Source organism: Erinaceus europaeus, chromosome 17 (assembly GCF_950295315.1).
Source record: "Erinaceus europaeus chromosome 17, mEriEur2.1, whole genome shotgun sequence".
Lineage (NCBI taxonomy): Eukaryota > Metazoa > Chordata > Mammalia > Eulipotyphla > Erinaceidae > Erinaceus > Erinaceus europaeus.
The window spans coordinates 40,533,879-40,558,785 of NC_080178.1; the positions used below are offsets into that span (position 1 = coordinate 40,533,879).

Genomic DNA, 24,907 nt, shown 5'->3' on the forward strand with positions numbered 1-24,907 from the left:
ATGATTTTGTTAATGTCTCCTTTCTTAAATAAATAAATAAGTAAATAAAAAGAAATTAATAGAATGTGAAATGGTAAGAAAAGAATGAATGAGAAAAGTTTTGGAGGAAATTTTAAAGACTTTATAGATTTGGATGAAGGAAATAATGACAATTTCTTAGGGGGAAAAATGGTTAACTTGACCCCCAACTCCCATTTTGTTGAAATGGTAAGAAATTAAGGTGAGTAGAAGATAAGAATGTGTCCTGTTTAAGAGTTAATAGTGCACAAAACCTGTTCCCACCTGCAGGGGGAAAGTTATATGAATAGTGAAGCAGTGCAGCAGCTGTTTCTTTTTCTCTTTTCTTGTCTATTTTCCTCTTCCCTCTTGATTTCTCTGTCTCCATCAAATAGAATGAATGAATTTAAAAAGACATGGAAGTTCAAGGGGCATGGTCGTGGAGTAACAAGGACCTAATGATCAGGCCTTGGGAAAAACCAGATAAAACAATAAGAAAACCCCCTGGACCTCACATTACAACCTACAAAATTTAAAGAAACTTGCTGAGAGTCAGGTAGGTGCAAACAGGCACTTGGAAGTGGGCAAGGGAAATCATCATGAAACAAATGCATCTTGAATCCAGAGCCCCAGCCAGTGGAAAGCAGACAGCCATACTGAAACATGGTCTCAGCCCTGAGTAGCGGGCAACAGTGCAAGACGAGCCCAGACAGCAGTATAAGGCAGCCAGAAGCCAGAAGGCAATCTGAAGCAGGCCAGCACTGTTGAGTCCTGAGTGGCAAGCGGCAGCAGTCCTACCGTTCTCTGTGGGGTTTTTGGAACCAGACCTGGGAAACAAGGAGGATTCTCCTTGCCCTCACCAAACCATGACATATAAACTACAACCACAGCGCCACCTGCTTGTTGAACAGCAGAAACTACACTCAACCAAAACTGACAAAAATACAACTGTTCTAAATCACAGACTTGGAAAAAACTTCTGAGTTTGAAAATTACAGACATATATCCCTGACTAACATTTATAAAAAGATCCTGAACAAGATCTTGTCAAGAAATATCCAACAATATATCAATAGAACAATTAACCAAGGCCAAGTGGGATTATCCCATCCAGGGAAGCAGGGATGAATTCAAATCAACAAAAATAAAAACTACATGATCATATCAGTAGATGCCAAAAAGACATTTGACAAGACCCATACATATTTGTGACAAAGACCCTTCAGAAACTGGGAATAGAAGGACATTTCCTCAACATAATAAAGACCATGTTTGACAAACAACTAACATCATCACCAGTGGGGAAAAGCTGAAAACTTTACCCCTAAAATCGGGAACCAAAAAAGGATGTTCATTGTTTCCACTATTTTTCATCATAGTCTTCAAGGTCCTTGCCACTACAATCAAACAAGAAAGATATATCAAAGGTATACAGATTGGAAAGGAAGAAATCAAACTATCGCGATTTGTGGATAGCATGATAATATATCTAGAGAGCCACAAAGCTACTGGAAAATAATTCAGTAAAGTAACAGCATATAAAAATCAATACACATAAAGAGGTGGAATTTCTGTGCACAAACAAGGAATCAGAGAAAAGAGAAATAAAAGACTCAAACACAATTATAATTGAACCCAAAAAGATAGAATTTCAGAAAGCCGGTGAAGGACTGTTATAGCAAAAGCTCTAAGACACTGTTAAAAGAAACAGAAAAGGACACACGTAAGTGTTGGACAGCCACAATATAGAGAAGTGAAAGTAGACCACCACCTAATACCATACAAGAAGGTCAAATCAGAAATGGCTTAAGATCTGGATATTAGGCCAGAAAATCTAAATTTTATAGAAGAAAATGTCAGTGAAACTTTTCAGGACCTTCACATCAAAGATGAATTTGGAGACTCAGCCTCTTATGCATGGGAAATGAAATCAAGAGTAAATAAATGGGATGACATTAAAGGGCTTCTACACATCAGAAGCAAACTACGTAGGGGAAATCAGACAACCTAGTAAATGGGAGAAGATATTTGCACATCACACATCAGAGAAGGTACAAATTTACAAAAAAAAAAGGTAAAAATAATAATTCAAACTGGTGCAATTCCTTTGTAAAACTGTACAGAGAGTCTTAAAAAATAAAATAGAATTGCTTTATGATTTAGTGATACCACTTTTAGGCATTTATTCAGTTCACACTCAAGACACTAATTAGAAGGGACATAGGCACCCTTATGTTCATAGCTGCATTATTCACAATAGCCAAAGAGTGGAAGCAGCTTAAATGTTGACCAACAGACTACTGGCTAAAGAAGTAGTATGGAATACTAAGAAGTTATGGGATATATGGGATATATATTTGATAGGATACTACTGTATAATCAGAAAGGACCTAGAATTGCCAAAACAATTTTGAGAAGAAAGAACAGAACTGGAGGCATCATACACCACATCTCGAATTGTATTATAGGGCCATTGTCATAAAAACTGCTTGGTACTGGAACACAAATAGACACACTGACCAATGGAATAGAATTGAGAGCCCAGAAGTAAGCCCCACACCTATGAACATCTAATCTTTGACAAAGGTGCTCAGACCATTAGACAGGGAAAGGAGAGTCTCTTCAACATACAGTGTTGGAAAAAATGGATAAAAACACGCAGAAGAATAAAACTGAACTACTATATTTCACCGAATGAAAAAGTAAATTCCAAGTGGATCAAGCACTTGGATGTTAGACCAGAAACTGTCAAATACTTAGAATAAAATACTGGCAGAACTCTTTTTCCATTTAATTTTAAAGGCATCTTCAAAGAAACAAATCCAATTACAAAGATTAAATAAAAAATAAACCAACAGTACTACATCAAGTTGAAAAGCTTCTGCACAGCAAAAGAAACCATAACCCAGACAAAGAGACCTCCCACAGAATGAGAGAAGATCTTTACATGTCATATATCAGAGAAGAGTTTAATAACCAAAATATATAAAGAGCTCACCAAACTCAACAACAAGAAAACAAATGACCCCATCCAAAAATTGGAAGAGGATATATGAACAGAATATTTTCCATAGAAGAAATCCAAAAGGGCAGTAAACATATAAAAAATGCTCCAAGTCTTTTATTGTCAGAGAAATGCACATAAAGACAATAATGAGATAACCACTTCACTCCTGAGAATGTCATATATTAGAAAAGGTAACAGTAACAAATGCTAGAGAGGTTGTGGGTACAAAGGAACCTTTATGCACTGGTGGTCGGTATGTCAATTGGTCCAGCCTCTGTGGAGAGCAGTCTGGAGAACCCTTAGAAGGCTAGAAATGGACCTTCCTTATGACCCTGCAGTTCCTCTCCTGGGGATAAGGAACTAAACATACCCATCCAAAAAGATTTGTGTATATCTTTTATAGCACAATTTGTAATAGCCAAAACCTGGAAGCAACCCAGATATCCAACAATGAGTGACTGAGTAAGTTGTGGTCTATATACACAATGGAATACTACTCAGCTATTAAAAATGGTGAATTCACCATTTTCAGCCCATTTTGGATGGAGCTTGAAGGAATCATGTTAAGTGATATATGTCAGAAAGAAAAGGATGAATTTGGAATGATCTCACTCACAGAAGTTGAAAAACAAGATCGAATGGAAAACACAATGCAGAAATTGGACTGGAGTTGGTGTCTTGCACCAAAGTAAAAGACTCTGGGGTGGGTGGGTTGGGGGGGGGGGTTCAGGTCCTGGAACACGATGGCAGAGGAGGACCTAGTGGGGATTGAATTGTTATGTGGAAAACTGGGAAATGTTACACATGTACAAATTATTGTAGTACTATCAACTGTAAACTATTAATCCCCAATAAATAAATTTTTTTTAAAGTACAGTTGTCCCTTGCCACTCCGCACTTCAACTTTTGTAACTTCACTCTATCGAGGTTTTTTTTCAAATATATTCATTAAAAAGTTGATTGAGACAGTAAAATGATACAGCATGTGTTAGGTTGTCCTAGTCAATTATACACCCCAGTATTACTATTAAAATTAAAATTACTGTGCATATGGACTGTAGGCCTATGTGTTCAAGTACCTCTGCAAATCTTTCAATGCCAGGTGCAGCCACTTAACCACTCCTTTAAAGTCGGGTGTTTAAAATCGGGTGTGGTGAAACCGAGTCAGAGCATGTTTCTCTCATACAAGCTTCTACATTGCTAAGCATCAGAAGCATCTTTGCTCTTGTGTTTGTGATTTCTGAAAACCTTTATCTAAGTCCGACAATGGCTCCTAAATGTGCTGTCTTTTCTAAGCCTTCTGATGATGAAACTAAACACCGGAGGAAAATTCTTACCTTCAGGTGGAGCAAAGGCTTGTGTCCCCAGCTGCTTTGGGGGCTTGGGGAGCCCTGGCAGATGTTGCTGAGGAGCCACCATGCTGTTGCTGACTGGAGTTTATGAACACATGGGACTGAAGTTCTGTTAACTAACTCATGGACTTATGTGCTTAGCTTATTCTTACCCCTGCCAATAATTGCCTATCTTGCTACTGTAGTAAATTGTTGATTGTTTAAACATAAAAAAATTCATAACTTACCCAAAGAAGAAATAGAAGTCTGGAATAATATACTATCAGAACAAAATTTGTATATGAAAAGCCTCACCATAATGAAAAATCCAGAGTTAAGTTTCTTACTGATTAATCACATATTTAAGAATAAAATTAATCTTATACCAACTCAAAAAGAAAGGTAAGGAACACTTCCAGATTTTTTGGGACCAGTAATATCATCATGTAACATATGAATAAAATATTATAAGAACTAAATTTAAAGAACAGTATCACTCATTAACTTAGACATAGAAATTCTTAAAATACAGATAAAATTTTCAGCATATAAAAAGAATAATCCATCACAGATCAGTGAAATTTTACTCCATTAGTGCCAGATGACATAGGATTTTAAAATTCATAACCCATCATTCTAACAAAAAACAAAAAAAAATTTTTTGCAAAAGTCTAACACCCATTTGTGATAAGAAAAAATAAAAAAGACTTCCTCAATATTATGAAAAATATTTATAAAAACCTACAGTCAATATAATTTTCAATGATGAAACAATGAATTTGTTTTCTTCAAAATCTGAAGCATAGCCACTTTTACTATTTCTTTGTTATTACTAGTGATATGATAATTATTGACAAGATTATGGGATAAGAGAAGTACAGTTTTCACCACCAGAGGTCTGTATCCCATCCCCTCCACTGGACTGTTCCCTTTTCTTTATCCCTCTGGGAGTATGGACCAAAGATCCTTATGGGGTGCAGAAGTTGGGAGATCTGGCTTCTGTACTTGTTTCTCCTCTGGACATGGGTGTTGACAGGTCAATCCATACCCTCATTCTGTTTCTATCTTTCCCTAGTGGGGTAGGGCTCTGGGAAGGTGGGATTCCAGGATACACTGGAGAAATTTTCTGCCCAAGGAAGTCAGGTTGGCATTATGGTAGCATCTGCAGCTTGGTGGCTGAAAAGCATTAAGATATAAAGCAGAATGGGGCCAAGTGGTGGCTCACCAGCTTAGGTGCACTGGCTTAGGCACACATAGTGTGAAGTGCAAGGACTGGTGCAATGATCTGGGTTTGAGCGCCCAGCTACCTACCTGCAGGGAGGTCACTTTGCAAGCAGTGAAGCAGGCCTGCAGCTGTCTTATCTTTCTCTCCCCCTGTCTATTTTCCCCCTCATCTTTCAGTTTCTCTCTGTCCTATGCAACAGCTGCAGCAGCAACAACAGTGGGGGGAAAAGATGGCTGACAGGAGTAGTGGATTCATAGTGGAGGCACTGAGTCCCAGTGATAACCCTGAAGGAAAAAAAAAGTATATATTTATAGAAAATTAGACACTGAAAACAAAAAAAAAAAGTTGACTGAAAGACAACCTCAATAAATGAAGCAGTGTATTGTAGTCATGAGTTAGGAAACCTAACATCATAAAGGTATTAGTTGTTATATAACTGACCTACAAATTGAATTCAAGTGCACTTAAAAACCCATTTCCTCCTATAGTACTAACAAAGAATGAAAACTGGAACTGTACTTGGGGAAAAAAATAACTTTGAATTCCGATATTACTTCTTTGAATTCTCACTTTCTTCTACAGTTGGGGCCTTTAGTTCCTTGCTATCTTGTAATTTCAAGATGTTTTCTTGGTTTTATATATTGTTAAAAATTTAATTTGTTTCCAGCCAGAGTCAGCTTTCTAGGTAAGATAATAAGAAAAACTCTCCATCTACTTTTTTCCCCAGAAGTTATTTTATTTCTATCAACTTACTTTTGCAACACTTATTTTGTGACAGATTTCTCTGAAATAGTAAGCAAGATCATCTTTTCTTAGAAAGCTTCCATTCAAATTAAGGATTGGTTTATTTATTTATTATTTTTTGTTGAAACTGCTTTGGAAACAGTGGTTGTGAAATGCATGAATGTTAAGCAAATGTTATTCTTTGCCTTTTGAAGGCTTCTTTGATAAACTGGAATCCAACACAATAGACTAAAATTACAGCACCATGCTGAATTAGAGGACTGTAATATAAAGTCTACACAAAATTTGGGGCAGGGAAAGAACTGGGGGAAAATCTGAGATGATAGGCACTAACGTTTTAAAGACCCTTAGGATTTAACACATGACCAGCAGATTAGAGAAGTGACATTTGAGGAATCTGTGTTTCTGTCTTTTCCATCCCACAGATCCTAAGAATATAAGCCTCCAAAAGGGGAAAATTAAGAATCAAGAGTCTTCAACTTTAGATAATTCCTACCGAGTTAGGGAAAAACCATGGACTATAAAATCCCTCCGCCCAGCTTTAGTTGAAAGCACAGTGAAAGATCCAAGATCTAACCATTTTTCACTGGGTTTGAAGAAGAAATCCAGAATACAGCCAGAGCCTATAAAGGAAACTGTCATATCACAGATGCATTCCTCAGATGGTGTTAGACTACCGGTGTCCACCGAGAATATCTCTGCATACAGCCTGGCACATAACCCATTACCCACCTGGAAGACCACCCTCCAAAGTGCATTGTCCGTTTTGAAGTTGCATGAACAAACAGTTTCTTCAGTAGGGGTTTCCATTTCCGAAAGTCAGTCTGAAAATACCCTCACTGAAGAATTCTCCCAAGAATCTTTTACATTTTCTACCACATCCAACATATCCTCCTTATCTGTGAAGTCTTTGAAGTTTTAACTACTTCTTGTCCCCTTCTTCATTTTCTTCTTTATACCTAAGTGTAGTGCTAGTGAGGGGTTAGTAATGAAAATTGTGCAGAAGGGTCGTTGAGGTGCTCAAAAGAATCATCCTTGTCTGTTTTTTTTTTATTTTTTAAAAATGCATTTCATGGGAGGGATGGGCAAGAAAAAAACAGTTTGAGCTGGAGTTGGTTATTCTCTCAATGTTGCAGGTTTTGTCTCATCATAATCTTGCATAAACTTTCCTGCTAAAACAGTTCAACATCAGCATATAAATAAATATAAGCTCTGAGGAATAGGAAGGTAACGTGTATTTTTTGGAGCCTTTCATGGTCAGTCACATTGATAAAGGGCAATGTGCAAAAGTCATGTTATCCTGAGTCAGAATAACAGGTGGCGAGGTGTGAGCATGAGTCAGGAACAGGATCTCATCTCCATATTCACATTCTGTGATCTAGTGTGTGGTGGGGTGCACTAAGTGAAAGAATACTCTTCCTTGTCTTAAAATGAAGTGAAGACATCTACTGTGGGTAGTGAACCTAATGATTTAACTCTGTTTGGCTGACTCTCAGTCTTTGTCCAAGTGATTGTTTTTACAGACTCAAGTAGTTTAGTATATACATGTGTTTTGACTTTTCTGACAACCCAGTAGAACTGGAATTTGAAGATTGGGTAGGATTTGGAAGAGAAGAGAACCAAAGGTACATATTATGTAGTTAGATTTGCTCAAGAAAGATTTTGATAGCAGTTGTATATTTATTTAGTTGTCCTTTTAAATTTGTGAGAAAACATAAAATTATTATAACCACTTTTAGGTTTATATAGCTCAGTGACAATAAGTACACTCGCTCACAGATCTCCCTCATAACATGTCCAGAATTTCTAAGTCTCACAAAAGAGAAAACTAGGGCAGATTCAGTACTTAAATGGAAATTATCAAGAGGGGAACCTTCTTTATGTTGATCTCATGATTTTTTAAAATATAACACCAAAAGCATAGGTATCAGTAAAACCTGATAGATGTGAGTAAAACCTCATAGATGTGGTTACATTAAATTAAAATGCTTGTGCACAGCAAAGGAAATAGTCAACAGAGAAAAAGGCTACCTATAGAATAAGTGAAAATATTTACAAACCATATATATAGCAAGGAGTTAATATTAAAAATACAGAGGAATTCATATCACTCAATAGGGTATATTATACATGTATAACATAGACTATTATATATATATATCCAATTAAAAATGGGAAAGAGGCCTGAGTAGACATTTCTCAAGTCATAAAAATTGTCAGCAGGTACCCCAAAACATCACTAATTGTCAGAGAAATGCAAATCAAGGAGAAGTCACTTCACCCTGTAATGAATGATACCAAGAAGGAGAAAGGATAGTAAGTGTTTGTAAAGACAGTGAGAAATCATATCAAGTTATTGTGGGGGATGTAAATTGGTACACTCATTCTAGAAAACAGTATGTAGCTTTCTTAAAATTTAAAAACAGAAACAACAATAGATCAGACAACCCCACTTCTGGGTATATATCCAGATAAAATCAAATCAGTATCTTAAGAAATATCTGCAATTTTGTTGCTCATTGTAGCATTATTCATAATAGCCAAGATACAGAAATAAGCCAGCTGTCTGTCAATGGATGAAGAGTTAAAAATGCTGTGGCTTGATATACACACGTCATCATATGTGGAATGTGTGTGTGTGTGTGTGTGTGTGTGTGTTCCCATTATAAATCTGAAAGAAAAAGGCCATTATGTTTCATTATATAAATTCAGATTTCTATCTCTTCACTTTACAATCTGTAGGCAGCATATAGGTGAGTTGTTTCTTCTTCTTTTTTTTTTAATTTAATAATGATCAAGAAGACCATAGGATAAGAGGGGTATAATTTGACACATTTCCCACCACCAGAGTTCCATATCCAACCACTCTATCTTTTGACTGGAGTATTAGCCAACTTATATTTAAAGTAATTCTTGATAGATATGGACTTGCTACTATTTTATTGTTTTGAGATGTTTTTGTAGCTCCTTTATTTCTGTCTTGTTCTTTTTCTTTGTGATTTGCTGGTCTTCTGTAGTGGTATGATCAGGTTTCTTTCTCTTTTGTATGTCTTATATAGATTTTTTTCTTGGTAACAAGATAAATAAAAAGCATATAATGCTCTGTTTTAAGTTGATACAACTTAAGTTTCAATTATCCTTTTTTATTTTTTATCATTATTCCCTTTTGTTGCCCTTGTTATATTGTTGTAGTTATTATTGTTGTTGTCATTGTTGGATAGGACAGAGAGAAATGGAGAGGGGAGGGGAAGACAGAGAGGGGGAGAGAAAGACACCTGCACACCTGCTTCAGTGCTTGTGAAGCAACCCCCTGTACGTGGGGAGCTGGGGCTCGAATTGGGATCCTTATGCTGGTCCTTGGGCTTTGGGCCACGTGTGCTTAACCCGCTGCGCTACCGCCTGACTCCCTCAATATATTCTAAAGCTCCACATTTTTACTTTCCTCAATTGCATTTTGTTTTTAATGTTACAATTTAGTTTAAAAATAATGTATTCTCACTATAAAGAACTGCCATTTATAGTTCCATTTATAACTTTTATCTCTAAATCTTCATACTAGGTTTATAATTAACACACATCAGCATTACATTAGGTTGTTCTGAATTTATATATCCACTTTTACCTGTGAGATTTAGACTTTGCGTTTTCCTTTTACTAGTAAGTGCCCTTACAATTGAGTTTAAAGAAATCCTTTTAACACAAGGATGGAGAACCTTTTTTCTGCCAAGGACCATTTTGACATCAATAGCATCGTTTGTGAGTCATAAAATTATCAACATAATTAGCAGTTGGAAGTTGGGTGGTAGTGCAGCAGGTTAAGCACAGGTGGCGCAAAGCGCAAGGACCTGCGTAAGGATCCCGATTCGAGCCCCTGGCTCGGCTCCCTGTCTGCAGGGGAGTCGTTTCACAAGCAGTGAAGCAGGTCCGCAGGTGTCTTTCTCTCCCCCTCTCTGTCTTCCCCTCTTCTCTCCATTTCTCTCTGTCCTATCCAGCAATGACGACATCAATAATAACAATAATAACTACATCAATGAAGCAACAAAAGGAAATAAATAAATATATATTTTTAAATAGCACTTAATGTTGCTATGAAAAAGATCTGTAGTTGCCTTGGGGAAGATCAACTGATTCTGTGGGTTTTATATGGCCTGTGCACTGGACATTTCCCACCCATTTTAGCACTTCTGGCCAGTTTAGAGTTTAGAACTTCCTCAGCTTTAGCTTGTCTAGAAAACTCTTTCTCAAGTCCGAGAGACTACTTTTCTTGGCAGTATTCTTTCTTATCAGGGTTCCTTCCCCCCCCCCCTTAATCAATACATATAGTACCATTTCCTTCTGTTCTGTCAGCAGTCCCCAAGGGATATATCAGCACTTCAATTAAGGCTGATTACAAGCCTAACTAGGATCTTCAAGTAGCAAATGCTAAAATGTCTTTCAGGTGAAGAGTGGAAGATAGGTATTTCTGTTCCCTGTGCTGCATCTTGGGGAAATAGCTAGTAATGAACTGTTTCTATGTTACCATCTGTTGAACCCATTAAGATAAGCCATGCTGGCCACTAGAGCCAACCTTTGGAGTGACTATCTCCTTTGGGTGTCAGGCACAAAAGCCAAGATGTCAGATGTGTGCACAAGTTTCTTTATTTCTCTCTCATACTCTCATACTGTCATACTTTCTCATACTCTCTCTCTTTGTGTCAGAGTATGAGATTTTTTATTAGTGATTTAATAATTATCGACAAGATTGTGAGATGAGAGGGGTACAATTCCATACAATTCCCAATTTATTAAGAGAGAAAATATGATCCAGAGTATCACCCTGGCGTATGTGATGCCAAGGATCAAACTTAGAACCTCATGCTCCACTGCACCACTTCCTAGATCATCTTTAAGAACTCTTAATTCAATATAGCTTTGGGGCTTTGTGGTTATAATTTGTTGACTAGCAAAGCTAGATGTTTTGGGGCTCAGTTCTCAGGTGGAAGTCTTAAAAAGTTGTGGTATCAGATGTAGAATCCTGTTGGTATGCATGAGACCCCTTCTGTTTCATTTGGTTTAAATCCCCCCTGCTTAACACTATTCTATTTACATAACCACTTCATTCTATTTACATAGCCACTGTTAACAAGTTCCACCCTCCCTCCAGGGCATTTGTGGTTCAGTGATAGGATTCTCGCCTAATCTGCCCCCTCTTTGTCACATTCTGATTTTCACCAGTCACTTTTCTCTCCACCCTCTCTATGTCACATCCTGTTTCCACCTTACTTGGCAAGTATATATAAAGACAGCATTGTGAGTTTTAGGGTACTGTACTTTGAGTTTAACTTAGCTCATCTTAGATTGTGCTGCATCCTGCATGAATAAAGAGATACTGCCTACAGCTCAACCATGAGTCCCTGGTCGTCTGTTACCCGCCCGTGAAGCCAGCCTGGCGAAAACAACATAACCCATCGAAAACAACAGAATCCAAAGCCTTTGCTTCTCATTTTTCTTGGAATTGTTTTGGTTACTCAGGATATGTTGTGGTTTCTGAGAGCTCTGGTTTCCCTCCTGATTGTATACTGTGCTGGACTGGGGGTTATGTTTAACATCCATGTTGTAGTCAAAGATAGTATTTTATCTATTCTTACAACTGAGTAGTATTCCCTTGTGTATGTAGACAGCTTCCTTATTCACTCACCTGTCCTTGGGTTCTTTCCAAATGTTGGCTATCTAATGTAAAAAGCACTGCTTTCTACTACCCTCTAGGTGGGCATATGCCTTTTGAGTTTAGTATTTGGAGGAGGGGGGTGTTTGTTTTAAAATTCAGTTTTATATTATCTTTATTTATTTATTGAATAGAGACAGCCAGAAATTGAGAGAGAAGGGGGTTATAGAGGGGGGGGAGAGAGATGCCTGCAACACTGTTTCACCACTCGCAAAGCTTTCCCCCTGCAGGTGGAGACTAGGGGCTCAAACCTGGGTCCTTGCACATTGTAACGGGTGCACCACCACCTAGCCCCTTGAGTTTAGTATTTGTATGTTCTTTGGATAAAGACATAGTATAAGGATCACTGGATAGCCAGCAGATATTTTAAAATGCTCATCATCACTCACTACCCCGAAAATGCAAATCAAGACATCTGAGGTGTCACCTCACACTTGGTGAGAGTGGCAATACATTAAAAAGATCAGACACCAACAAAACAAGACTCAGAATACTTTGGGAACCCACCAAGTCATGAGTGAGTGCAAACATGTGTGGCTCATGGACAAAGAGGGACCAAGGGGAGATTCCTGAGGCTAAAATCCCATATCTACTCAGAATGACTGGTAACAGTTCTGCAGTCTGCCAGTTGAGGCACCACCTCCAGTCTGAGTTTTATCAACAAAAATACTGCTGAAGGGCAAGGAACCCCTAAAGCTCACCAACTGTGAGTCTCCATTGATACTGTCCCTTGGAAGCTAGAGCAGCAGTGGGGAGGCCCTGTGCTGACATGGGGGCAGTGGGGGGCAGAGACCTGATTGATCAGGCAACTCAGGAGAAGACATACAGGCTCCCAGTGATCTAGAAGTGGGGCTGTATAGTGGGAGCCTATCCACATTTTACTCCTGATGAATTGGGAAATGTGTTGAATAAAAATGCCAGAAATAGATATGGGTGGGAATGTAAACTGATCCAGCCTCTATGTGGAGATTTTAAAATATGTAGATCTAATTTTGTTTTCTTCATTCTTGAGGTAGAGCGTTATTGCTGTAAACTTATTCTTTGTACTGCTTTTACTGTGTCCCATAGATTCTGGTATCCAGCTATTTTTAAATTTCTACTATAATTTCTTCATTGAGCCAATAGTTGACAACATATTGCTTAATTACTACATTTTCCTGGTGGTCTTCTTTTGTATGATTTCTGATTCCATGATACTGTGTTGGGAAGATGCTTGATTTGACTGCAGTCAGTCAGATCTGATCTTGATAAATTTGTCAAGATTTGTTTTGTGTCCCAGGATACGCTCTGTCCTATGTGTATCTGTTAGCCTGGTATCATATAGCTATAGAAGTTAGGGGTTTTCTCTACAATTCCCTCTTGGTCCAACATTATTGGTGATTTTTGTCTTCCCATTATGAAGACTGGAACCAGTAGGTAGCAGGGTCCTAACTGGAACCAGGACACCGTGAGAACAGTGGCAGATTTTTTTACCTTTGTTTTATTTTTCTGTTTTCACCAGCTGGATTCTGGGATGGCTTTATGATCAATTTATTTGAGCTCCAGCTTCGTTTCTCTGTTTGTTGTGAGGGTGGCAAGAGAAAAAAAAGCTCTCCCAGTCTATTGCTGCTTGACCAGACAGACGTTCTTATTAAGTTTGATCAGAAGTTCTTGTTAAGGTATTTTTTTTTTAATGTTTTTAAAATTTTTTTTATATATTTATTTTTGATTTTCCCATTTGTTGCCCTTGTTTTTTTATTATTGTTGTTATTGATGTCGTCACTGTTGCATAGGACAGAGAGAAATGGAGAGAGGAGGGGAAGAGAGGGGGGTAGAGAAAAATAGACACCTACAGACCTGCATCACTGCCTGTGAAGTGACTCCCCTGAAGGTGGGGAGCCAGGGGCTCAAACCAGGATCCTTACACTGTCCTTGTGCTTCATGCCATGTGTGCTTTACCCACTGCACTACCACTGGGCCCCTCTTGTTAAGTTTTTATCTTGCTTCTTCTGTCTCATTTTTTATTTTATTTTTTTATTATTGCTGGAGCTTGGTATTGGCACTATGAATCAGTTACTCCCTCTGACCATTTTCTTCTTTTCTATTTTATTTGATAGTATAGAGATAAATCTAGAGGAGAGGGCAGATACATACATAGTGCAGTGCCACCATCTGCAGGTGGGGAGTAGGGGCTCTAAGTTAAAACCTTGCACATGGTAATGTGTGCACTCAACTAAGTGCAGTCTTCCTCCTGTCTCATTTCAACTCTGTGTTTATTAGTGTAAATGGCAGTTGCACTCTCTCCCCCAAATCTTGAAGGAGGGTCTTTCACAGTGAGTGAACAGAGATGCTGTTCTGTTAGTTTTCAGTACAAAAGGGAATTGCTTCATGTATCATTTAGATGTATGCACTTGTGGGAGATAAGGTCAGGATCTTCCTACTCCAACACCTTGAACTGCCTTTTCTAAGATGCATAGTGTTTAAACAACCAACAGTCCTTGATTTCTGACCAAAATCCTGAGGTAGGGACATTATTACTATTGAATTCCTTAGACAACAAATACCTAAGAAGTCTGTGTTTGTCTTTTCTAGAAACTGCAGATATTTGGGAAATAGCCCCTAACATAGAAAATGAGCCATAAAAATCATGTGGACTCAAGCTTGGATCAGAGTATACCCTTGACAGGATGTGAAACCACCAAAATTCCCACTAAGGGATAATCAGACTTTCTGTGTTTGGTCTGATGTCCCTGCCACAAAGACTCAGCCTCCACCATAGGTCCTGGACACCGGGACCTTTCAGAATGCAGTCATGTTCATTTAGTCTTTATATAAATATGCACCCCAAGGGGAAACAGTTGTAATCTGGAACTACTAGTCTCTGACAGGGTATGTTCTACCCAAGCCTTCCATGGTCTTACCTATTTAAGCAATTACTGTGCTTTGTATCAGCTTGTAAATAAAGACAACCTCTGAGGAACCAGGAAGGTAAATGATGTATTATTTGGGTCCCTGGTGACTGTGCAAGTGTGATGCCATCCTGAATCAGGGATGCTGACTTTCTATGCCTAGAGCTTCTAACAAGTATTAATATATAGAGCCCCTTTTATCTGGGAACCCAAAGTTAGAAGTAATGATTTGAGTTGCATTTGCAACATTTGTATGGCCTCAGTGTCCCCAGCTAATGAGTGTGCCTCCCTTCAGTCCATCCTCGGCCAACTGCAGAGTCAGGGTCATCTCAGATGACACAGTGTCCTCCCAGAAAGCAATTTCCGCAGGCAGCACATTCCATTTGGAATGGTGGGACACCTAGGTGCAGTGGCCCCACACCTGAGTCTATATGAGTAAGACTTGGCTCTACTGACATCAGGGGCACTGAAGGCAGATCACAAATAGACCCTTCTTAACAGGACCCCAATTCCTAATTTAGACTTTCACACCAGGTACTGCTCTACCTTTGACCTATCCTGTTCTTTGACAAATTTCAATGTCCATCCTGGCACTAAAATGACATTTTACAGGTACTTAGCAGAGGGAGATCTAGATAAGCCAAAGAGGCATTTCTGTAATAGGTCAGAGCCTCTCTGGCTCCACTGGTCTTTGTTAAAGGTTCAGAGATGAGCCCACTTCTGTATTCCCAGCTTATGCACACTTAGCTTACTACATCCAGACCAGCACCTCCTCTACCATTCTCCCCAACCCCCACCTCCCTTAAAGCCCATTTCAAATACACCCTGGCCTCAGGCAGCCTTGCTTGGGCCTGTCCACACACACTCCCCCGTTTCTTTGCCCCAGCAAAGACACTTATAGGACCAGAAGATGAAACACATGCTTTATGCCCTGAGGTGGTTAGGCAATGCTGGGGCAGGCACTCACACTGCAATTTGGGGAAACAGTCTGTCACCTTACTCCAGCTGAGGAGTCTGGCCTTAGGGAATTAAGCCAGTGTCTTAAGTCGATATGCACCTTGGCTTTGTTGTCCCCAGAACTGTGCCGTCCTCAAGTTATGGTCCCAGTGATACAAGAAAGTCAGAGAAGTCTGCACAGTAGGGCTGACCTGGTGAAAGAAAGCATCTGAGGACTAGAGTCAACTTAGGTGCCACAGGGGGGTGGAAGGAGTTTCTTCAACCCAGAAAGACCACCTTGCTGGAGGAAGCATCAGAGGTCTCCCCCAAGATGAAGAGGTAGCTTTTGAGTTGAGAGCAGATAGGGTGCCACTGCCACTTCTTTCTGTTCACTTGCTGCTCCTGGTGCCCCGTTGTTTGCTCATGGCTGTGAGCATCTGGCTAATGTAGGAAGTCAGCAGGTCATCCATCTTGTAGCCCTAGAAACAGTGGCAGGAAGCTAAACAGGGCAGGCCCACTCAGAGCCAGCACAAAGCTCCTGGGAAATGCAGTTGGCAGGGCCCTGGATTGGATCCCCCATCCCCAGATGTCTTAACATTCTGAGCAGCTATGGCCCCACAGTAAGGACTTAGCTTGTCTGTCTGCCTACAGATAGGGGTCCCAAGGTGCTTCTTGTTGAGTTCTGCCTTGGAAGTGGAACTGAGTTCAGGAGACCCCATAGCTCATGGGAGTCTCAATCCCTAGATGCTAAAGGCAGTCAGACAACTGTTAAGGAGTGTGTGTGTGTGTGTGTGTGTGTGTGTGTGTGTGTGTGTGTGTGTTGGAGGGGGATGGTCGATTCCTGAGCCCTAATGTGAGCCTTAAAATGACCTGAACTTGGTCCAAACCATAACCTGGACACAAACTCAAGTCTATACTAGGGCTAGGATGCTGGGGCTCTCAGCAAGACATGGATCCCAGAAGGAAGAGTACTCACCAGTGATGTCTCACAGAGCAGTTTGCTGCCACGAACCAGGTTCCCAATGGTGATGTGGAAGTAGGTGTTGCCACTGCTCCAGTTAGAGATCTTGGTGAAGGGGTGTGTGGTCAAGATATCCTAAGGAACAGAGGGAGTGAAACTACATGGCCCGGACCCTCTGCCCTCAAGCCCTCAGATGAGAAAAGGAGCAAGAGAGCAGTGGCCAGCTCTGCCATGGACCTCCTATAGGAGTCATACTGCTCCCCCAGATGCCTTGGCTGAGAAGAGTGGACCACTTGTAGAAGTCCAAGAGGCTATTGGGTATTTGGGACATGAAGACACCAAAGCTGTAGTCTTGGCTGAGCCAGTCCAGTGAAAATTTGAGGAAGAGGACATGACAGAGCCTAAGGGACACAGTCTGGCCTGGGCAGAGAAAGAACCCATGAAAATGTTTTGAGGGGGTTGGGCAGTAGCACAGCAGGTTAAGTGCACATGGCAGGAAATGCAAGGACCTGTGTAAGGATCCTGGTCCAAGCCCCTGACTCCTCACCTACAGGGGAGTCGCTTCGCAGGCGGTGAAGCGGGTCTGCAGGTGTCTATCTTTCTCTACGCCCTCTGTCTTCCCCTCCTCTCTCCATTTCTTTCTGTTGTATCCAACAACAATGACATTAATAACTCAACAACAATAAAAAACAAGGGCAACAAAAGGGAAAATAAATATTTAAAAAAATATTTATTAAAAAAAAAAAAGAAAGTGTTTTGAGAGGAAAGCCAGAACAGTGGACTCAGGAAGCCAAGGGAACAGCATGTTGCTATGCTCTTCACCACAGACCAGTGTGCCCTGGCTGGGTTCAGGCCCTCACTGTGAACAGCAGCTGCCCCAGCACAGCCCACCCTCCAGCCAGTATAGACAGAGTATTTGGTAAGTGCGGGGGTGGGGGGGATGCAGCTGATCAAATAATGCTGAAGGGCCAGTTAAAAAGAAACAAATCATTGGGAAAAAAAAAGTCATTGGATTCAGTAGCACAATGGGAACAATTTTGATTGAGCATATGAAGGCTAAGAAAATAAACATAACAAACAGCCTTTCAAGAGGGGCAACCAGGAGTGAGGAGGGTGGCTGGTGGGGGCTTTTCCTGTCCCCACTCACCTTGGTTCTGGGATCAATGAGGCTGACGCCATATTTGTTGATGGCAATTAGGAGTATCTCAGGGAAGTTTGGCTCCGTGGTTTGCTAGTAAAGAAACCAAGACCATTATCACATGGACAACTCAGAGCAGGGAATGCACATGCCTTGGGGTGTTGGTATGCTTCTATTTCTGCTTCTGGGATCCCTTCTGTTACATTGCTTGACGTTGTGGTCTGTTTACATGGTCATTCTGTTACATTGGTTTGGCCTCACTCCCCCTGCCTCTGCAAGATTTTGGTTTGGTCCTTGCTAGTTCGCACTTCTTTCTTCTCCCTGCCCCATATAGTACATACTTCCTTGGTTCCTGACTCTTCCACCGGAGGAGAGAGAGGCAGGACAGAATTGGGTTGTGATTAGATTAGATTAGTTTTTTGAACTGTTCGCTTGTGAATAAAGAAATACTGCTTCTCCGCTCAGCCATGTGTCCCTGGTTGTCTGTCTCCCGCCCACGAAGCTAGCCCGGCATATTGGCGCCCTGAACTTTGACTGACATATGGCGCCCAACATGGGACCTAACCTGCCCATTCCCCAGATAAGTGAAGACGTTTGGCTACCTATCCACTATGGGCTGTTTTTCTACTTATGAAGAGGTTTCCAAAGGCCTCTGCCCTTTCTTCATGAGATAGTTTCTCTATCTCTGGAACATTTCGCTCTGGGCCACACTCTGGTTTCCATCCACCGCCCGTCGGCAGGAGCCTGCTCGCCACCGCGGGGCGTGGGGCATTGGGCGCGGGCTCCCTCCACGCTGTTTGGCTGCTGGGGTCAGGAAGGTGGGCAAGGCAGGCAAGGCGGGCAGGGATGCAGCCCATCCTGGCCCCTGCCCTGGGGCACCTCAGCCCGCACCTTCTACATGGCCGGCCTGCCTGCCCTCCTGCTATGAAGTATGGGCAGACCGTGGGCTCCCTCCTGCTATGAAGTCTGGGAGACTGCGGGCTCCCTGCCGGGACTGGGCCCCCTGGCCGAGATCCCCAGCTCGGCTTTAAAGGCAGAGGAGCTAAAATACGCAGACATCCATGCAGTGATTGCACCCTGCACTTCCTGGAGGTGAAGTTGGGCAAGAGGCCACTGTCAGACAACACACACCCCGAACAACTAAGACAGTACAGATCTAAATTCGTGTTTAAAATGACATGTCTTCATAACAAAAGTTTTTCTCCTTGTGTATTGAAGACCATGTTTATGTGTGTGTTTGAAGTTTGGTAAACATTAACTTTAAGGTTAGAAATGTAACTTTAAGGCTACATTCTTACCAGGCAAAGTTAAATGAAAAAGGTTTTCAACATAATCCTCATAAAGGTAAAATTAACTTATATTTAAAGTCTGAGGTAAAAATTAGTTAAAAATCAATATATTTTAACTAACTTGGTCTAAAAAACCTGCACACACCTAGGGTGTGTCCCCATCTTATATGGGTGTAACAAAAGGTTAAAAAAGACGTTATTGATATGTAAAGCTCTCAAATACCTTCTCAATTAGGAACGATAGATTGCACAATGGTTATGCTAATGATTCTCATGCCTGAGGCTTTTAACCATGGTTCTTCTGTTTACCTTTCCACATTTTATTGTTTAAAATGTTTAAGCAGCCTTAAAATCATACTAGAAAGGACTTCCAATTACAATGGAGTCATCAGTTGTGGTAAACTTCTAACCTGCTACAAGTTTTGTCTCACAAGTAAGTGAATTGCAGCTGTCAAGTTCTCTACAGAAGAGCGGAATTCCAGCGGCTGACCATCCTCATGCAACATTTCACTCCCTGGCATTTCTTCCATGGTCATCTACTTTGAACTGGCACTTCTATTGGACTTACTGGTACACCTCTTGGAAACTACAGCAGCTTCCCTTTATGCTGCTGGGTTTCTCAAAGACTGACTGCAGCCAGCTGCCTTGGGACTCTATAGGACATAATCCCTCTCCTTGCTAGGTAATGCCCACAGAGGTAGGAAACTCCCGTTGAGGCAAGAAACACCCCAGAGGCAAGAGAAGCCCACAGAGGCATGAAATGTCCTTTAGCTTGATAAGCCTTGCCCACAGAGGCAAGAAACGCCCCCCTCAGGCCTTCCCTTGGCATCACACTGGTTCTTGTTGCTTGCTTACTTGCTCCTCCAAGTTTGTGCCAGTTTTTTTTTTTTTTTAATGCCTGTACGATATAGGTTTCTGTTCACCCCACACTCCTGATACTATGGTCAATTAGTTCAAAAAAAGGGGGGGGGGAATTGTTGTTATGCTTCTAGTTCTGCTTCTGGGATCCCTTCTGTTACATTGCTTGATGTTGTAGTCTATTTACATGGTCATTCTGTTACATTGGTTTGGTCTCACTCCCCCTGCCTCCATGAGATTTTGGTTTAGTCCTTGCTAGTTCGCACTTCTTTCTTCTCCCCACCCTATACAGTACATACTTCCTTGGTTCCTGACTCTTCCGCCAGAGGAGAGAGAGGCAGGACATAATTGGGTTGTGATTAGATTAGATTAGATTAGATTAGATTAGATTAGATTAGTTTTTTTAATCATTTGCTCTGTCTCCCGCCCATGAAGCTAGCCCAGCATATTGGTGCCCTGAACTTTGACTGACATTGGGGACAGGAGTGAAGGCATCCCCAGATGCAATTATCTGCTGACTTGGTGCTGGGGTGCAGTGGTTTAATCCATTTTGCTGGACTCAACCCCGAGTCCCTTCACTCATCCCCAAGACCCAACCTCTCAGGCCTAATGTTTCTCATCTTTGGGTCTCACCTTAAGCCATATACATGCCTCTAGATAGCCTCTTCCTCCACTGCGCCACTTCCCGGACTACAGCTAGCCTCTTCCTAAACCCCCCCCCCCCCGGCGCCCTCCAACCCATCTTCTCATCCTCTAATGCTGCCTCTGCAGTCAGACTGGACTAACTCTCCTTTCACAATCCTCCAGGATGTCAGCCTCCTGCAGGAGGAACCTCCACCCCCTGGCCTGCTTGTCTTACAGCCTAAGACCCAGGTCTGGCTTCTCTCACAGAGCCTCTACCAAGAATGCTTCCTTGGGAAGTTCCAGGTGCTGCCTCCTCCTGGAAACCTCAACCTTCACATGCTGGGTGGGCTTTCCTGGATCTGCCACCTGGATGAGGGTTCCCCACTGTGACAGTACAGACCCTCCTGCACTGCTCTGACTCGCTCACATGACCTTCCTGGCCAACTGGGCTGCTGGCCTCTGCGGCTCAGGACTGAGTTCAGGGCTTAGCACTCAGCTAAGACAGGTAGGTCAGGACAAGGCTGAAAGTCTCCCCCTCCTTTCCTGGCCAGGATAATTGGAAGAAAATGTTATTGTTCCCCACAGTCTTGGACAGAGATCTCTTGGCCTTCTTGTATCTCTTCTCCAGCCTGTCTGTCTCCTCTGAGAAGCCATCCCCCCACCCTACCTCCATAGCATACCTTCACCTCAAAAAAGGCCGATCCAAAGGTGGGCCACTTGAAGATGAGCTTCAGAAAGGCCAGCTTGGCCTCTTCCTTGGACTTCCCCGCATGCTTGTTGAAGTAGGCGACAATGGACTGCAGGGGGAGGGTGGGTTGGAGGCCTCCCCTGCCACTCCTGCCCCATCTGGTCCATCAGAATCTGTCCCATGGCAGGAAGGGGCCCCCACTTATCCCAGCTAATGGACTCCTGGCACCCCCCCCCCAGCCTTCTCTAAGCAGGCAGGCCAGAGTAAGATCAGTTCACCATGGTAACCAGTACAGGGCAAATGTCTGCCAAGTGGCTAGCTGAATCCTTTGCCTGGAGGACTGTAGAGTAAAGCAGGTGGAGGGAAGAATGGGAGAGTGACCTTAGTGCACAGGGTCACTAAGAGCATACTTCCTTGAGCTGCTTACTAGCACCTGACCCTGCTATCCTGTTGTACCCATTCAGGGAGGCTTCTCCATGCTCACCCGCTTCCAGTCGTCAGGGGAAACCTGCCGGATGAGGTCCTGGGGAACTAGCTCTCGTAGCAGCTTTGGGATACTGGGGAAGTAGGACTTGTCCTCCTCAAACTTGACCCTATAGATGAGTGCCCCCAGCTGTAGCACCTCCTCCCGCGTGCACTTGTGGTAACCTCGGAGATACTTGGGTAGCTCCTGCCAGAGACAACACAGGTCACAGGCATGAGGGGACATACCAAGAGTTCTTTCCCTACCACGCAGGATAGGGACTTCTACCTTCACCTCTCATACTTCTGCTCATTCATTCACTGAGTCACTAGTTTATCTACAGATACTAAGTAGATACTAGGAGCCAGGTCCTTGAGCAACAGCACACACCCTGCCTACTCATGGGACCCATATCCTTGACTAAGAACAGATGCTATTACCACACCAAGTCAGTGTGTGGTTAGTCTTTAGAGGACTTGTTCTTGGGAGCAAGAATATACAGCAGAGTGACTTGATGAAGTTTGGGGAACTCTTGTGATAAAATGATTTGACTGACCTTAAGTAAAAATGGAATATCTTGTGACCCAGTAATACCATTCTTCGGCATTTATTCAAAAGACATAAAAGCACTAATTTTAAGGGACATATGCACCCCCATATCCACAGCTGTATTACAATAGCCAAAATATGGGAACAACCTAAATGTCCATCAATAGATGATTAGATAAAGAAATAATGAGGCAAATACTTAGTTGAGTACTACTCTGCAATGAAAAAGATACTGTATCTTTTGGGACAGAATGAATGAAACTACAAGTGATTATGCATAGTGATGCAAGGAAATCAAAGACAACTACTGGAAAGCTTCACTCATGTGGAATACAGAGATTTGAAACACATGTACTTGCATAAAAGAAAAAAGTAGCAAACCCATCTCTAAGACCTTACCGAGAACTGTAGTGGCTATCGGTGCTATAGGGGTGTACAACTGTGGTTGTGGGTGTGATGTAGAACTATGCCCTCTAATCTTATAGTCTTATAAGTCACTATTAAAAAAAACACTTAAGGGCACCAAAGTAAAAACCCAGTGGTGAGGGGTAGGCATGTAGCTTCCTGGGCCAGTGGGGGGTGGAAGTGGGCGGGAGGGATGGGTCACAGTCCTTTGGTGGTGGGAATGGTGTTTATGTACACTCCTAGCAAAATGTAGACATATAAATCAGTAGTTAATTAATATGAGAGGGGGAAATCAATTGTATGTCTCAAAGTTTCTCAAAAGACAAACTGAATCTTTTTAATATATAGGCTATGTATTTGATATGCGGACTCTCTCAAAAGCCTAGACCAAGTAGATTAGAAGCTTCCAATAGCACATCTATATACAAGATACTGGGTACTGTCCAGGAAACCATAACAAAGGGACTTTTCAAAGTTAACCCAATTAACAAATAATGTGATGATAATATTAACTATCGATTGTCTTTTTGAACCCTAAGACAGCAGGAACCTCACATCTTCACTATAGAGCCCCTACTTCCCCCAGTCCTGGAACCCTTGGATAGGGCCCACTTTCCCGTATGCATCTCCCAATCCAAACCAAATAACATTGCATCTGCCGATCACAAACTAACCAAAGCAACGATTGCTACCTCAACATGCTTCACCCCAGAATGTATCCAGAGACTTCACGTGTGGAATGACAACCCTTCAGCTTCATTACTCGGGTGAGACCTTTCCTTTAATAGTACACTCTAATTTCATCTCAGGTAGTTCACTTTCCAACAAAGTCCCATAACCTAGATATACACCAGTTTCTGTGAGAGAGAGCTTATGTGCACACGTATCCATAAACTACTGCAAAATATATACCTGAAAGCAGGACTACACTAGAGTTTGCAGTGAGTACCTCCCTAACACTTCCTCTCCACTATTCCAAGCTTGGGATCCATGATTGCTCAACAAATTGTTTGGCTTCATATGTTAACTCTCTTTTCAATCACCAGGTTCCAGATGCCACCAGGATGCTGGCTAGGCTTCCCTGGATTGAAGACCCCACCAATGTGTCCTGGAGCTCAGCTTCCCCAGAGTCACACCCTACTAGGGAAAGAGAGAGGCAGACTGGGGGTATGGGCCGACCAGTCAACGCCCATGTTCAGCGGGGAAGCAATTACAGAAGCCAGACCTTCTACCTTCTGCATCCCTCAACGACCCTGAGTCCATGCCCCCAGAGGGATAGAGAATGGGAAAGCTATCAGGGGAGGGGGTGGGTTATGGGGATTGGGTGTTGGGAATTGTGTGGAGTTGTACCCCTCCTACCTTATGCTTTTGTTCACTAATCCTTTCTTAAATAAAAAATTAAAAAAAAAAAAAACACTTAAAAAAAAAAAATAAAATAAAATAAAAAAAACACTTAAAAATGATTGGATTGGCACCTAAAAGCTCAGTAGGTGAGGGTAGGAGTTGAGGAAGAACACCTCAGAATAGAGGCCATGTGGCACACCTGAGCAGTGAAGACACGCAGTGGGGGAGCTGAGCACCAGGAAGTGTGGCCAGGCAGGCCGAAGGAGCTGGCCTAGTGGAGCTGGAAAGCTACTGAGATGAGTCAGGCTGACCCCCTGTGAAGAACAGGTCAAAGGAGGACAAAACAGGTAAGGGGACGGGACAGCGAGAAGGATGGCTCCATCCAGATGAGAGACAGTGGACTGACCAACAGTAAGAGGGGGGGACAACCAGGGGCTTGTGGGTGGGTAGCTGAAGTATGTGGGAGGGAATGTCATCACATGACTGATTTGGGGCATGGGAGGGAGAGGGAGGTCTTAAGGCTGACTCTTAGGTGTCATCTGGTAGTTGACAGTGTCATGTACTGAGAAGACAGTATGGAGTGAAGGTGGAAGGCAGGCCCCAGGCTGGAATGAGAGTCACCCTGTCTCCCAGGCCACTGTCCCCTCCAAAGCAGCCACCACTCCTAGCATCATGGTCTATCTCTCTCTCCCAGCCCAGAGAAAATCAATGAGCCTGCAGTCACAAGGCCCTGCAGTCAAACCTACCACTTCATCT

The 24,907-nt window shown here is 42.0% G+C and overlaps 2 protein-coding genes across 14 annotated transcripts in view; one reads left to right on the plus strand and one right to left on the minus strand.

Annotated features, from left to right (window-relative positions):
- GDPD4 (glycerophosphodiester phosphodiesterase domain containing 4) overlaps positions 1-15,047 on the plus strand; it is a 136,734-nt gene extending 121,687 nt beyond the window's left edge. For 2 of the 3 annotated variants that reach the window (XM_060176726.1, XM_060176724.1), the window contains one exon: positions 6,730-7,535. In XM_060176726.1, the coding sequence (XP_060032709.1) occupies positions 6,730-7,226 (497 nt within the window). In that variant the 3' untranslated portion in view covers positions 7,227-7,535. Of the gene's footprint in view, positions 1-6,729; positions 7,536-14,579 lie in introns of those variants that run through there. The other variant, XM_060176725.1, reaches the window with a different exon arrangement.
- Positions 15,048-15,805: 758 nt separating this feature from the next.
- MYO7A (myosin VIIA) overlaps positions 15,806-24,907 on the minus strand; it is a 70,751-nt gene continuing 61,649 nt past the window's right edge. For 9 of the 11 annotated variants that reach the window (XM_060176721.1, XM_060176719.1, XM_060176723.1 and 6 more), the window contains 5 exons: positions 21,875-22,060; positions 21,383-21,499; positions 17,941-18,024; positions 16,809-16,928; positions 15,806-16,311 (listed from right to left, as the gene is read on the minus strand). In XM_060176721.1, the coding sequence (XP_060032704.1) occupies positions 16,222-16,311; positions 16,809-16,928; positions 17,941-18,024; positions 21,383-21,499; positions 21,875-22,060 (597 nt within the window). In that variant the 3' untranslated portion in view covers positions 15,806-16,221. Of the gene's footprint in view, positions 16,332-16,808; positions 16,929-17,940; positions 18,025-21,382; positions 21,500-21,874; positions 22,061-24,907 lie in introns of all 11 variants that reach the window. The other 2 variants (XM_060176714.1, XM_060176722.1) reach the window with 2 other exon arrangements.